Genomic DNA, 13,221 nt, shown 5'->3' with positions numbered 1-13,221 from the left:
AGAAAAATGGGAATTAGTTTGTCTTTTTGCTTCTTTCTTTTCCCTTACACCTGTCCGTTGGAAGGGGTAGGTTGCATGTGCCCCCAATTCCATAAAATCCAATGTGGAAAACGTTCCCAACCCTTAATATTTTATTTTATTATTTTACCTGCAACAGAAGAGAGCATTCAGTGTATTATGTTTATTGTCATTTAGTTTCCAAATTTGAAAGCTCCATAAGTTACCGAAATATTAGAAACAAAGCTCCAAACAACCATAATCCTTTACTTCTGTATGCCGTGGTCGGGAGAAATGTATGTGGATTGAGATGTAGAGTCAAAGCATGCATGCTGTTGAAGCAGGAGGGGTTGCTGTCATCTGAAACCTACAAATCTAGATACAAAACCGGTTGCACTGCTCATGTCTATATCAAAACAAGATGAAGAGGTGAATGAATGGCATGCAAAGTAGAAAAAAAAATTGTTGAAACAGCAGCAAGTAATGTCAATTCCAGGACATGTAGTTCAAGTTTATACAACTTTCTAAGTTAACCTCATTTGAAAAAAATAAGGAAACATAAAAGAAAAATACACTTCCTTTTACGCCATGGAAAAGCATCATCACTTTTTTCCCCCTTCATTGCACCACACAGCAGGATCATCATCATCTACACACAAGAATTGCTTACCTTACCTTACCTTACCTTACCTTACCTTACCTTAGCTGCAGGGAAACAAACACCAGAATCAGAACCTGTTCTTGAAGACGGAAGGAAAAGCTAAGAATGACAAAAAACAAGTTGGACACAGTTTCGAATATCAGTAATTGGTTGGTCCTAACATGGAAAACATACACCATATATGTGATACGTATATTATATATATATGTTCAGATCAGAGTGTAGCTAAAAAGAGGTTGGCCTTATAATTAAATCTCAGAATTTAAGAAGACCAAACAACCATTTCTCTTCTGCTACTCCCTACTCCGTGCATAAGGAGAAGTATTTCCATTCAGAACAGAACAGAACAGAACAGAACAGAAGAAGCATGGGATAAAGTCTTTAGGGGAGGAGGCATACAAACATGTTTTTCCTTTTCTTTCTCTGGAACCAAAAAACTGTAGCTTGCCTCCACAATTCTCCATGGAACTCAATGTGAAACGCATCAAAACCATCTAACTAAAGAAGCTCACAATCTGATGATTTCACCAAATCATCATGGCACAACTAAATTTGAAATGCCTCCAAAAACTAGACCAAACTGGACCAATCCAGTTTCAACACCTCCACAAAAGTATCCTCTCAATTTTATGACTAAAACATTTGGTTCGCTCATTCCAAGATGCCCTGCAATATCAGGGAAGAAACCAAGAAGAAGAGAAACCATAATCCTTCTACGACCTGATTCATCCCTTCATTTGAACCCACTGATCCCTAGTTGCCACACAAACCCAATTACAACCAAATTTTGATAGTCTAACATACACATGGTGAAAGCTTCATTTGTTGCGCTCTACCAAATTCTTTCAAATTTTTCAATGAAAGCTCTCTCTCTCTCTCTCTCTCTCTCTCTATATATATATATATATATATATATAGGATGAAGAAGCAAAACAACAAGATAACCTGTCACGACCATTCTCATCCAAAGACCTTCACAACCATTCTCACCCTATGCTATTGTCATTAATGTGAAAACTTTTGTTTCATTAAGAGACAGAGATCTTCGTTACGTGAAAAAAGAAGATACAAAAGAAGGGTGAAGCTACTGATAAAATAGTTGCCGGGAAATTCATACATCGGAACTAAAAAGAATGTCAAGCAAGCAAAGGCCAAAACAGATGGTTATTTTTATAAGGTTGAGATTCATCGAAGAAGGGAGAAACTTTTCCAAAAATTATTAGAAAGCAAAATCCGAAGATGAAGCTTTAAACCAAACCAAACCACTCCTAAGAGACGAATGAATTCAGATAGAATCATGAGAACCACTCAACAAATCAGCACGTTCTTGCCGGGCGATTACTCGGTCAGAAAAAAGGAGACGAACAAGCATGCAATCTCCCGATAAAGGAAGAAGTGAATATGAAATCGGGTAAATCGCGAAAAAAGTAAGAATTCAATTCATCCTGATCATGACACAAATCTAGATAGATCACAAGATGAAGCTTAACGACTGAATCTTTAATTGTGCGTTAACGACTCGAATCACACAAACACCTACCTCTGACCATCAAGATTGCCCTGCCCGCTGTTGCCTCCACTGGCGTAAGAACCGTCCTCCGCCGAGGGCTGCCACGCCGACTGCCAGGCCTGTGACGGCGGCTGAGCGTAAACTCCGATGGGATCCATTGCCGGTCTCCCAATCATCATCCCCCCGGGAGCCCCTGCCGGTTGACCCATAGGGGGGTAATAGTAGGGCACTCCACTAGCAGTGGCTCCGACCATGCCTCCCAATCCAGCTTCGTCCTTGATTTCATCCCTAGGCACAATATCAACTAAGAAATCAAAGATATCGGTCCTCGTGATGGCCGCCGCAATATCGTTCTTCTGCAATGTCCGCCTCTTATTCTCCTCCGCGTGAAGCCATGACCTAATAGTGAGTTCCAGAATGAAGAGCTCGCAGGCCTTGGCGAACAAAATGGGCGCTTCGGCGGAGATCATACGCACGTCCTCGTCGGCTTTCATGATCTTCTTAATGCGAGCCAAAGGAAGCTGGTGGTTTTTAAAATCGTTAACCTGTTCGATTTCTTGGCGCTGAAAGGACCAGAACATCTGAAGCTGCTGCTGCTGCTGCTGGAGGAGGTGGTGGAAGTGAGGGGCCGGGACGGGTGCCTGAGGAGGAGGAGGAGGAGGAGGGTAAGGGGAGGATTGGGCTTGATTGTTGTTCTCCATCAGCCGGCAAAGGCGGAGGTTCAAGTGTGGCTTAGCCAAATGCTGGTGGGATTCAATCGGAGAGTGGTGGGATGGAGTGATGACAAAGATCGGAGGAAGTGATGATTTGGGGGAACAAAAAATGTGAGAAATTTTTCGAGTGGTGAAGATGGAAATTTAAAGGGTGAGAGACACACACAACTCCAACAAATGTTGAGATAAGGTAATACCCTTCACCTCTGCATTATAATATGGAGGGAAATTCTCCCCCAAAACAAAAATAAAAACAAAAATAAAAACAAATATTTCACATTTTTAATTTACCCCTAACTCATATATAAATATATACTTTTTTTGCACGACTCAAATATTATATATTTTTTAATATCTGAAAATGTAATGCTCCCAATAGATACCTAAATAACAACCATTTTTGTCTAAAAAAAACTTAAAAAATTAAAAGAATTGAAAGTTAATAAAGTATAGGATCGAACAAAAACTGTCCAATTAGGTTGGCATAGCGGCAGACAAAGCTTTTTTGTTGAACCAAATGCGCACTTTTTTGTGTATTTGAGCAGCAGCATCAACAACAACAGCAAGGCATTGTAAAGCACTTGGATACACACAAAAACAACCGTACATAGTTACAGTGGCTGTCAAATTCTAAAATCTAAAATGCACTTAGTTGTGCGTTGAGGATCTTGTAGTAAGGGAAGATCTCATGTCCACAATCGCAGATTCATCTGCACCCAGCTTGATGGCCTCTTTGCTCGCTCTTATGAACCTCGAAACAGCTCCTTTACTGTACTCATGCGCTCCCCTAACGCTCATCTTCTCGCTTATTCCATTAGGGAAGCTGCTCAGGAAATGGTCGCCCTTCAGAACAGCAGCCAACTGAACTATTTCGCTTTGGAACTCGGATAGTCCACTCTTTTCATTCGCTTCTGTTTTCCTCAATGCTGTCACTTCAGGCAGCGTCACTGCCATTCATGATTTCAGTAAGCTTATAACTCAACTCAACACTATGTTTGTTTATGAAAAATGATGTACCTGGGCAGTCGGTTCTTGGGGAGGCTAATTGCCCCACAACGTCCTCAAATGTGGCAGCCCATGCATCTCTGTGTGTGAGGAAGTTAGAGGAGAGATTGAATATTTTCTTTATGGTAGCAGGGATTGAGGAATGCTCAAACTCTGAGTTTGGTGTAGGACCCTTCGGACTGCTTATTACTGCAAAACAAACACAGATTTAGATCCATAGATATGGTCTTCTTTGGGCTTTCTATTTTGAGCTGCTCTCAAGGCTTTTAGAACGCATCTACCAGGCTTATAAAGGGTGTTTTGTTCTCCTTTCCAACAGACGTACGATCTCATACAGATGATGTTAGTTTTGATGGAATCACACTAAATCTGATCAAGTTCTAAAGGGTCAGATTCCGTAGAGAATGTTGATGAATGTTGGGAGGGAGTTAGCTCATTTAGGAAATGATCGTAGGTTTAAGTAAGGCATACATCACGAGAGCTTATGCTCAAAGTGGATAATATCATACTATTGGGGAGAGTTGTAAGTGACTTGGCTTACCCGTGCCTTTCTTAATCCAAGGCGAGACCATAATGGTAGGCACACGGACTCCGAGCCGATCGAACTTGAAGAAATAAGGAGGGGGGCCTGTGTTGCCATCAGGGTTAGGGACATTGACAAAAGGAGTGTTGACATGGTCAAAAAATCCACCGTGCTCATCGTAAGTGATTATAAACAGTGTCTGGTTCCACTGTGGGCTAGCCCTCAGAGTCTCATAAACCTCCTTCACCAGCTTTTGCCCATTGGCAACATCATGAGAGGGATGATCATCATTGGCTGGCATTCCCACAAGATCAAAATACCGTGGCTCAATCACTGTTAAGCTGGGGAGCTTCCCATTTCTAGCATCCTTCTTGAACTTCAAATCATACTGATGAAACTTGAAAATATACTTCAATTTCCTCAAGTTTCTATAAAACAGAGTTGTGGGTATGTTCTGGAAGTAAATCCCAAAGTTGAGGCCATTCTCGTGCAGCGAATCAAAAATGGTTTTCTGGGGATATCCCTGAGCCAATTGCTTCTTCACATGGCTGGTTGAACCATGAGAAGTTGCAGAGTAAACGAACAGCCTATTGGGTTGAGTTGGGCCAGGAATTGAAGAGAACCACCGATCAAACACTGCGAATTCACGAACCAAAGCTCCATAAACGGGGACAGCTTCAGGGTTGAAGCCTTTCATGACAGTTTGGGAGAGATTTGGGGACATGGACAGAGCCTGTTCTACAAAGCCAGACATGGAAGGAATGGAATTAGAGCCAAATACCTGGTGTAGAACTGCTTCAAATGAATGCCCCGGATCCGGATCTACAAACTGGGCGTCGTCGGAGAAGCAAATGGTTTGAGGGTTGGGATTCTTGGTTGAAAGGGGGTTGCATTCATCGCCAGTGACGCCGTTGATTTGTGGGTTGATGTGTTTCTTCATCCATCCAATCATGTGATCGAATGAACGATTCTCCATCACCAAAACCACTACGGTTTTGATGGGTTGCTGCTGGAAACTGGGTTGAGGAAGCCATGAGAGCGTAAGAAAAAGCAGGAAAATGAGGGGCAGATGAACTTGCAGTTGGATTCTCCGTCCTCCCATTGTTATCGAAGATAACTCAGTGAAATTTACAGACAAATGCTCTACTGATTCTCTCAGCCAGACGGACTTCAAAAAAGCAAAATCCTTTTGAAAAATGGGTTCTGACTATGAGAGAGAGAGGAAGAGGAAGAAGAAGAAGAAGAAGATTCTTTCAGAAGCAGTGCAATCAAAGTAAAGAATCAAAGCGAAAATGTTGAAAATGGGTTGTCTGCCATTGTTGGTGTTCAAAACTTCTATCCTTTTGTATCGCATTAGCAGTTAGAGGTTTGAAAACTTTTTAAATGAATACGAAATGTTGATCAAAATGAGTATATTCATGGAACTTATTTGGAGAATACTGATTCATTGGTTTCTAAAATGAATTACAGAAACTGTGTGTCAGTTAGTGGATGTTTAAGTTACCACCAATTGAATTAATGTTCGAGAAATCATTCTCTTAATCGTTCTCTTAATCATTCTCTTAATCGTTCTCTTAATCATTCTCTTAATCTCTTAACCTAACACACGTAAATCATGGAGCAATAAAGGAGGCAAAAGCTAAATGAGTGGAGATTTAAGTTTGTTACTTTTTCCTACCCACTTACTTCTTTTTCATTTCGCAACAATATTGTATTGCACCCACTTCCAACCCAATTTCACTCACTTTGGTTTGGAAAGTTGAGCTTCTTTCTTTTTCCATTAGGCTTCCTTTGATTTAACTTCTTTAAAATTGTTCCCATCACTCCAAAAACCTATGCCATTTATGAGTTTGGCTTATTAAGGCTTCAGTGGCTCTACATTTGGTCCACACTTTCAGACAAATGTTGGTGTGCCTCTTTTGCCTTAATTTCACTTTACAGAAATCAGAAAGCAGGGTAATTGGCCGACTTTGGTGGCAAATTTTGTCGCATTTTACACCTAAAACAAACACACACACACACACAATAATAATGTGCTACGCATGCGAACCATAGCACAGTCTTTGCTTTTGGACGTGCAAAACCACAAATTTATAGTGGCAACGTGTGAACGAGAGACTCCATAACCCAAGTTCTTTTTTTTTTTTAAAGAAGACAATGCAAGTACTAAAGATATTATATAATAATCAGCTTATTGCGAATCCTTTCACGAATACCAATAAAAGTTTTAGAAAAAGGAGAAAAAAAAGAACTTTACATATTACCAACCAGGACCCATTATTTTTTTCAAGTACAATTGCCAGTAATTTTTATAAAAATACGGAACTGGACGCTTGACCCAGCACTTGGTTAAAAGTTAGTTAGTTAGAGAAGATCTCATTCACAAATTCGTTTTACCCAAGACAGTAAAAGGTTAAAAAGTAGTATGAAATAGAGGACCCTTGACAGTTCGCACCAAGCACCGACTAAAGTAATCGTGGTCTTCAGCCACGCACGGATGGCTGAATTGGCCCACCACCCCAAGTCCAAGTGCGTATGGACATTCACCATTATCTCTCTTCTTATTTGTTCCCTTTGTTTTGTGCACTACTCTTAACAATCATATAGAAAATGAAGCAAGCAGTAGACAGTTCAGAAGTGAAGAAAGTTGATTCTCACACACACACAACACAATCCACGAATTCATGGAGCTGCAAAACCTTCAGAAACATAAACACAAGGTCAATTCTCGGAATGCATTTCTTTCATGCACCAAATCAACAATCTCAAAATTATTCAACTTTTCTTCATAAATATGACTATTTTTCAACCAAAACAGATTATAAGCACAAGCACCGATGCTCTTCCGACCAGCGGTTCCAATAAGGGCCCCCAATTTCAGAGGTTACTCGGACTAAAGTCGGTGATATAACAATATGCGTATGTGACTTCATTAAATTAATTACCAGATCTTCTCAAGTATGCTAACACGCCTAATCCGGCAACAAGGGCGGCTCCAGCTGCAACTGCACTGTACGCCGACGCCCATGCGTCTGATTGAGCATAATCCAAATTTCCCGCACCAGAACTCCTTTTATGACCACGACTTCCCGGGTATTCTAAATGCAATCTCAGACCCTGCGCAAAACCACCATGTTCTTTTCTTCAGTTTCCATTTCCTTTCAAGGTTCAATCGTCGTTCACAAATAATGATAATATCCAAATACGGTACCTTCCACCCAGCCAATCTTGCGTGTTCGACAGCTGCTACAAGGTCACTGTCTGATGCAAGAACAACTTTGTCGCGGTCTTCATCTTCGTACTACAAAAATTGGGCCATCAATTAGTTCCCCATATTTCTATTATGGAAACTTAATAGTATCAAGACAAATAAAGAGACCAGAAATATTAGTCCTTTTTTACCAAAATCTGAGGCAATTTGTTGCGGTCAATATCATCACCGACTCTCTGAAGGATTGCTGTTATAACATCTGTTAAACTCCGAGTATCTTGTCTCGGATAGAACAATAAAGAAATCCGGTGAGCAAGTTAAATGCATATTGATGTCCAAATTAACTAAAAACGTGACATAAAAAGTCGCTAGGAATATACGAAGGAAAAAAAGGGAACAAGGTTGCTCCAGCCCTTATTGCTCCAAGGAAAAAATATTAAGCCATCCATCATGGTTTTACCAATGAAAGTTGACTACTAAGAAAACAAACAAATACTGTTATCTTATTTAAGATTTGGGAACAATTTATTTTTTGGTACAACAAATGAAAAGGAAGGAACAAGGTTGTTCCAGCCGTTATCACTCCAAGGAAAGCATTTTCAGCCATCCATCGTGGTTTTACCAATGAAAATTGACTACTAAGAAAACAAATAATGTTATCTTAATTAAGATTTGGGAACAATTTCTTTTTAGTGCAACAACTGAAAAGGAGGGACAAGGTTTTTCTGGCGGTTATGGCTCCAACGAGAACATTTTCAACAATCCATCGTGGTTTGATCATTCAAAGTTGACTACTAAGAAAAAAGACTAATGTAACCTTATTTAAGATTCGAGAACAAACGTCTTTGTTTTTTGTACAACAAATGTAATGTAGAGTATGAAGATTTAAATCTTTGATCTCAACAGAAGTAGATGTCAACTACCAATGAGCTAAGTCCGTGTTGGCAAATTTGGGAATAGTCAAATGCCACAAAGAGACCTGAACAAAACATCCATAACTTGCACGACATCTCTCCTAATATTCTATTAACTATAATCGAAATAGAACATGAAACATACCACAAGAAAATCGATGCATCCGGCCCTTCCTATCTTCAAGTTTGAAAGAAAAAGTATTTGGCATTCCAGATGACGGAAAGGTAAGGGTTCTTCCAGCCTCCGTTCCATCAGAAGCCAATTTCAACGAACCTTCACTGAGATGTCACACTAACATGTGAGATTAAAAAATAACTAAACTGCAAAAATATAATTTATAATTATTTGACAAGCACAACCTACGCATTTCATCATCGTCATCATGGGGTGATAAAGCCATGGCAGAATCCCAAAATTTCTGCATCATAGAACTTGCAGCCTCATTGGTAACTCCAGATGCATTTCCAACCTAATCATGTAGTAACGCCAAAGTCACATAAATATTCACAATCATAAATTATAGAGCTCCAAGAAATTTAAGCACGTTGTTCAAAGTGAAATCATCCCGATCAACAATTTTTTTGCTCATCGTCCCTAAATAACTGCACTGCATCAATGTTCAATTTGTTAAACATCAAACAGATTGCTGACAGGGTCTTAACACTCGACTACTTGGGTAAATCCTAGAGCCTATAACATATTTACCAACACGTTGAACCCAGGTTGTAAATCAGAAAATTTGAAGTAAGAAACGTAGCTCTCATACTTCAAAGATTGCAAACATAAGAAAATTAGAGGGGGAATGTTGATGAATTTAATTGATGAAGCTTAAACAGGAAGAGAACAACAAACATTGAAGGAGTAACAAAAATAAGACTGTTTAAATACAAACATAATATATGGACAGGCTAAAGGACAGAATGGAAGGTGCAAAAGAAATATATAATGTATTGAGTTTTTGCATATATGAGTCTTATCCCAAAAAAAAACAAGAAAAAGGTTTCTGCATATATGAGAGCAACTCTTGTTGCTACATAATATAGAAAAATTTCTCAATGAAGAGCATCAAAAGGTCTAATGTGTCTCCATACCAACTTAACCATTCAAACTACACTGCTCGATGGTAGATTATCATTTTCCCTTCCGAAAATAGCACACCATTAATTTAAAATTTTGGATCTTCTCAAGTAAAATACAATTAAGAATCTGGAAATCACACTTCCAGTAATAATGTTAATAGCCATTTGAAGTAACATAGCTAAAACACAGTATACCATCGTGTTCTTATGCTTATTTTTGCAAACTCAATAAGAGTCAACAGTATTGACAAACATAAGGTTCCATAAATTAATGGGCTCACCGTAGCAACGGCAGCATGGGTGATATGTATTACATCAACTACAGCAACAACACTTCCATCTGCAGCCAAATGCATCAATATCAGAAGTTAAGATGATAGACATACGTTCAAGATGAAACCTTTTCTTGTTCCCAAGACTTTGAATACCATAGCGTTACCTCTATCCATCACTGGAAGATGCAAGAATTTTCCATCATGCATAGTGTGCAGTGCGTCAACTATTGGTGTATCAATTGACGCACATTCCGGATTTGGAGTCATGACCTTTAACATGAAACAAAGAGAGGTGATATTCAGTTCTGAAGAATACAAATCTCCCATACTCCATGAGATTGAAACAAATTTTACAAGATAAGAGTAGTCGTTTATAAATATCTTTCTTGCAATTTTTGTTGTATTTATCTCTGCCCCCAACAGAACTGTACAAAAGAGGAAGGGAGATACACTATCCTTTATAATCCATGCAAGCTGAAAGAAATTACCTTCTCTACAAGTGTGGATTCTGGTGGAAGATTTTGTGCTATTAGTCGCATCAAAATATCTTTCGACCTGCAAGACAAAATATCAGCATGTGCAAAATGGTATGCCAATATAAAATCCCCAGTTTAGAAGAATTATGATGGTACTCACGTGAGAATTCCTTGTGGCTTGTTATCAACTGTAACAACTGCAGAACTCACTCGAAGTTCAAGCATTTTTTTCGTAGCCACCAAAACTGTTTCTGTCGGAGGAACTGTAACAATCCTGGAAGATCGAACATCAATAAAAATATGCAAACCAGATGACATTAAACATTAAATATCTTCACGCAAGAAAAGTATTACCTACTTTAGATTCTCTGGGATTATAGTAGACAGAGATGGTCTGAACATACGCTCTCGGAGTGTCTCGATAAATGTATTAGGTCCTGTCCATCAATGGTAGCACAATTTAGAGTTGTTTTTGGAAAGTAATTAATATCATACGAGATGACAGTTCACTGACCAGAAACAGATGTTCCCCAACTTTTTTCAACACCTTCAACTGCTGCTGCAATGGCCTTTCCCTTTTCAGCTGCCCTTTCCATTCGTGCAATAGCATCATATAAACATTTTGCAATATCAAGTAATGCAATGACCTCCCCGTTCTCAACTACAGGCAAGTGTCTAAATTTTCCTGTAAACACAGATATCAGAACCACACAGCAAAAATCACTATTAAACAGAACGGCACATTAAAATGTGGATGTGCTTATGAGGATCAAACGAACCATGAACCATCTTCTGGAGAGCTTCCACAGCTAAGGTATCAGAAAGAACAAAAACTGGATTCCTCGTCATAACTTTGGACACGGGTGTTTCTTCGAGATTAACTCCACAAGCAATAACCCTTGTTGCTATATCCTTCCATCAAAAGGAATAAGAATATTATCAGAACTATTTTTTTCTTAAGTTGCAGGGGGGCTTTACCCTTAAAATGCTAAAGGAAAGCCAATGTTAAACCTTGTCTGTGAGGATTCCGCAAAGTAATGCATTTGAATCAGTTAGTAACAAAGCATCAACTCTACGAGCAGCCATCCGACGACAAGCCTCAGAGATGGTAGTACTTTCAGGAACTGTCAGTGCTCTTGACAGCCGCAATCGTTTTACCGTACGCTCACCAGTGAGTTGTCTTTTTCAAATGCAAATGAAGAATGAGAAATCAGGTTAATATAACTTGACTTCGCCAATTTATTTACTGAATCCAACATGTATCCGACTTATTGTTACAAAATCCAGGACAGGTATAGCAAAGTACTCCCATTCAAGTACATTAACTAATCCCTAAAAAAAATTGGACGATAAATTAAGGGGAAAAAAAACATAATTCATACATGGTGCAACCACATGATACAGCAGAGTACTACGGTTCAAGTGCATTTGCTAACCCTATAATTGGTTGAGCAGTGAAATATAAAGACTTGAGTTTCGTGTAAGATTTTCAATTTCCATTATGCCTAAACAGGTTCTCGATGACATGAATAACTAAATTTCACATTTTAAAACTTGGGAAGGGGGATTGTTCTGAAGGTTCCTGCAAACCCTAAAAGGGTTTTAAATAATCATCTGGGTGAGGAAACGCAGCTACATACAAGCATTCAACTCTTAGATATGAAACTTATGAAGGAGAAAGCTAATGCGTGCAATATGACTCAAATTTGTCAATTAAGATGCATATTCGGGCATAAAAAAATAATGGTAAAAGGGAGCATCAATAAATAGGACTTCAAAATAGCCATTTACAATGAACGAGAAGATGAAAGAGACTTCCGCGGTGTATCCGAGATTCCGTTCTCAATGGTTTTCTTCTTGTTCTGAGTTGATATGTTTGTGAAGGACATACTTCTTCTAGAAGGACCGCCTTGACTATTCATTTCTTCCCGATGGTTTGAACAATCTCAGATAAGACCTTGAAACATTACACCAGAAGCTTGTTCAATCTTACGTAAGAAATCGAATATGAGAAAAGAAACATAATCCAATTCAGATAGCAATAAATTAAGATTCAATCCTAATGAACAACTCTTAATTTTGAAGCATAGAATCGAAATAACAAAACGAAACAAAAAAAAAAGATCCAAAAACCTGAAGTTTATCGCTTCCTCTTCAACGTCGAATTTCTGTTCTTCCTTCTTATTATATTTTCTTTTTTTCCTGTTGAAAAATTATTGAAACTCGCTTCTCCGACCTCAGAGAGAAAGATTGTTCAAAATATTATGAGTTAACCCCCCAATCGCGCCAGAAAATAAATCGGGAGCTGTTGGCCGCAGGAAGCACGAAAAGTGAATGGAGAAATGAGGTCAACGGCGAGAACCGATCGGAAAACTTGGAAAATACAAAGAAAAATAAAGTCGTTACGGTCGGTAATCGTATCGGAAAGTTAAAATTGATCCGGAGAAACTACCGACCGTCGAACGAACAAGAAAGAGATAGAGAACGGAGAGGAGAAAACCTAAGAAATTGGAGAAATGGAATTTTTTAAGAGGATGGAGAGAGTAGACCAATCAGAGACGTCCACGTCGACGAAACTAACAGAAATAACTCAAAACTTGAAAATTAACAGATAATATTTCCGAGGAATACTTGGTTTGGCGCTAAATAAAGAAATTGATTTTATTTAATTGCTTGATCCATTAATAAAAAGTTTGAATTTACAATTTCTTATCTATATTTTTTCATATTTCCAATTTAATTTTCATGAGTTAACTTTTCAGGAGCCCCTCCCGCCCTACTATACTTACGTAAATACAGAATAAACTAAATTTGAAAATTTCATAAAAAATATAAAATAAAAAACTCCTTTTTAAT

General features: G+C 38.7%; 3 protein-coding genes across 6 annotated transcripts; all 3 read right to left on the bottom strand.

Annotated features, from left to right (window-relative positions):
• Nucleotides 1–459: 459 nt before the first annotated feature.
• LOC111436453 (nuclear transcription factor Y subunit C-1-like) lies at nt 460–2,900 on the bottom strand. 3 transcript variants are annotated; one of them, XM_023074245.1, is made up of 2 exons: nt 2,199–2,900; nt 460–702 (listed from the first exon to the last, which is right to left on the bottom strand). In XM_023074245.1, the coding sequence occupies exons 1-2, from the start codon at nt 2,867–2,869 to the stop codon at nt 699–701; spliced, it is 675 nt and encodes a 224-aa protein (XP_022930013.1). In that variant the 5' UTR covers nt 2,870–2,900; the 3' UTR covers nt 460–698. The 3 variants fall into 3 exon arrangements, with proteins under 3 accessions (XP_022930013.1, XP_022930030.1, XP_022930021.1); XM_023074262.1 differs by having other exon boundaries at nt 460–692; XM_023074253.1 differs by having other exon boundaries at nt 460–682.
• Nucleotides 2,901–3,008: 108 nt separating this feature from the next.
• Nucleotides 3,009–5,866, bottom strand: LOC111436442 (non-specific phospholipase C6-like). Of its 2 annotated transcripts, XM_023074237.1 has the most exons (4): nt 4,428–5,866; nt 3,899–4,075; nt 3,652–3,828; nt 3,009–3,087 (listed from the first exon to the last, which is right to left on the bottom strand). In XM_023074237.1, the coding sequence occupies exons 1-4, from the start codon at nt 5,509–5,511 to the stop codon at nt 3,026–3,028; spliced, it is 1,500 nt and encodes a 499-aa protein (XP_022930005.1). In that variant the 5' UTR covers nt 5,512–5,866; the 3' UTR covers nt 3,009–3,025. The 2 variants fall into 2 exon arrangements, with proteins under 2 accessions (XP_022930005.1, XP_022929997.1); XM_023074229.1 differs by lacking the exon at nt 3,009–3,087 and having other exon boundaries at nt 3,402–3,828; nt 4,428–5,859.
• Nucleotides 5,867–7,102: 1,236 nt separating this feature from the next.
• Nucleotides 7,103–13,017, bottom strand: LOC111440936 (CBS domain-containing protein CBSCBSPB5-like). Its single transcript, XM_023077769.1, has 15 exons — nt 12,499–13,017; nt 12,157–12,322; nt 11,377–11,545; nt 11,145–11,277; nt 10,880–11,050; nt 10,724–10,802; nt 10,526–10,639; nt 10,378–10,444; nt 10,054–10,159; nt 9,896–9,954; nt 8,895–9,004; nt 8,680–8,813; nt 7,812–7,897; nt 7,621–7,710; nt 7,103–7,526 (listed from the first exon to the last, which is right to left on the bottom strand). The coding sequence occupies exons 2-15, from the start codon at nt 12,285–12,287 to the stop codon at nt 7,347–7,349; spliced, it is 1,629 nt and encodes a 542-aa protein (XP_022933537.1). The 5' UTR covers nt 12,288–12,322; nt 12,499–13,017; the 3' UTR covers nt 7,103–7,346.
• Between the last annotated feature and the right edge of the window lie 204 nt (nt 13,018–13,221).

The sequence above is a fragment of the Cucurbita moschata genome, unplaced genomic scaffold (genome assembly GCF_002738365.1).
Source record: "Cucurbita moschata cultivar Rifu unplaced genomic scaffold, Cmos_1.0 Cmo_Scf00003, whole genome shotgun sequence".
Lineage (NCBI taxonomy): Eukaryota > Viridiplantae > Streptophyta > Magnoliopsida > Cucurbitales > Cucurbitaceae > Cucurbita > Cucurbita moschata.
The sequence above is the reverse complement of the archived record's forward strand: the minus strand, read 5'-3'. Positions and strand labels throughout refer to the sequence as shown.

Coding starts and splice junctions, on each gene's coding strand:
- LOC111436453 (XM_023074245.1), bottom strand. CDS start 2,869: ATGGAGAACAACAATCAAGCCCAATCCTCCCCTTACCCTCCTCCTCCT.
- LOC111436442 (XM_023074229.1), bottom strand. CDS start 5,511: ATGGGAGGACGGAGAATCCAACTGCAAGTTCATCTGCCCCTCATTTTC. Junction 4,076..4,427: donor TTGGATTAAGAAAGGCACGG/GTAAGCCAAGTC, acceptor TTTGTTTTGCAG/TAATAAGCAGTCCGAAGGGT. Junction 3,829..3,898: donor CCCAAGAACCGACTGCCCAG/GTACATCATTTT, acceptor CATGAATGGCAG/TGACGCTGCCTGAAGTGACA.
- LOC111440936 (XM_023077769.1), bottom strand. CDS start 12,287: ATGAATAGTCAAGGCGGTCCTTCTAGAAGAAGTATGTCCTTCACAAAC. Junction 11,278..11,376: donor GCGGAATCCTCACAGACAAG/GTTTAACATTGG, acceptor TTTTGATGGAAG/GATATAGCAACAAGGGTTAT. Junction 9,955..10,053: donor TCTTCCAGTGATGGATAGAG/GTAACGCTATGG, acceptor ATTTGGCTGCAG/ATGGAAGTGTTGTTGCTGTA.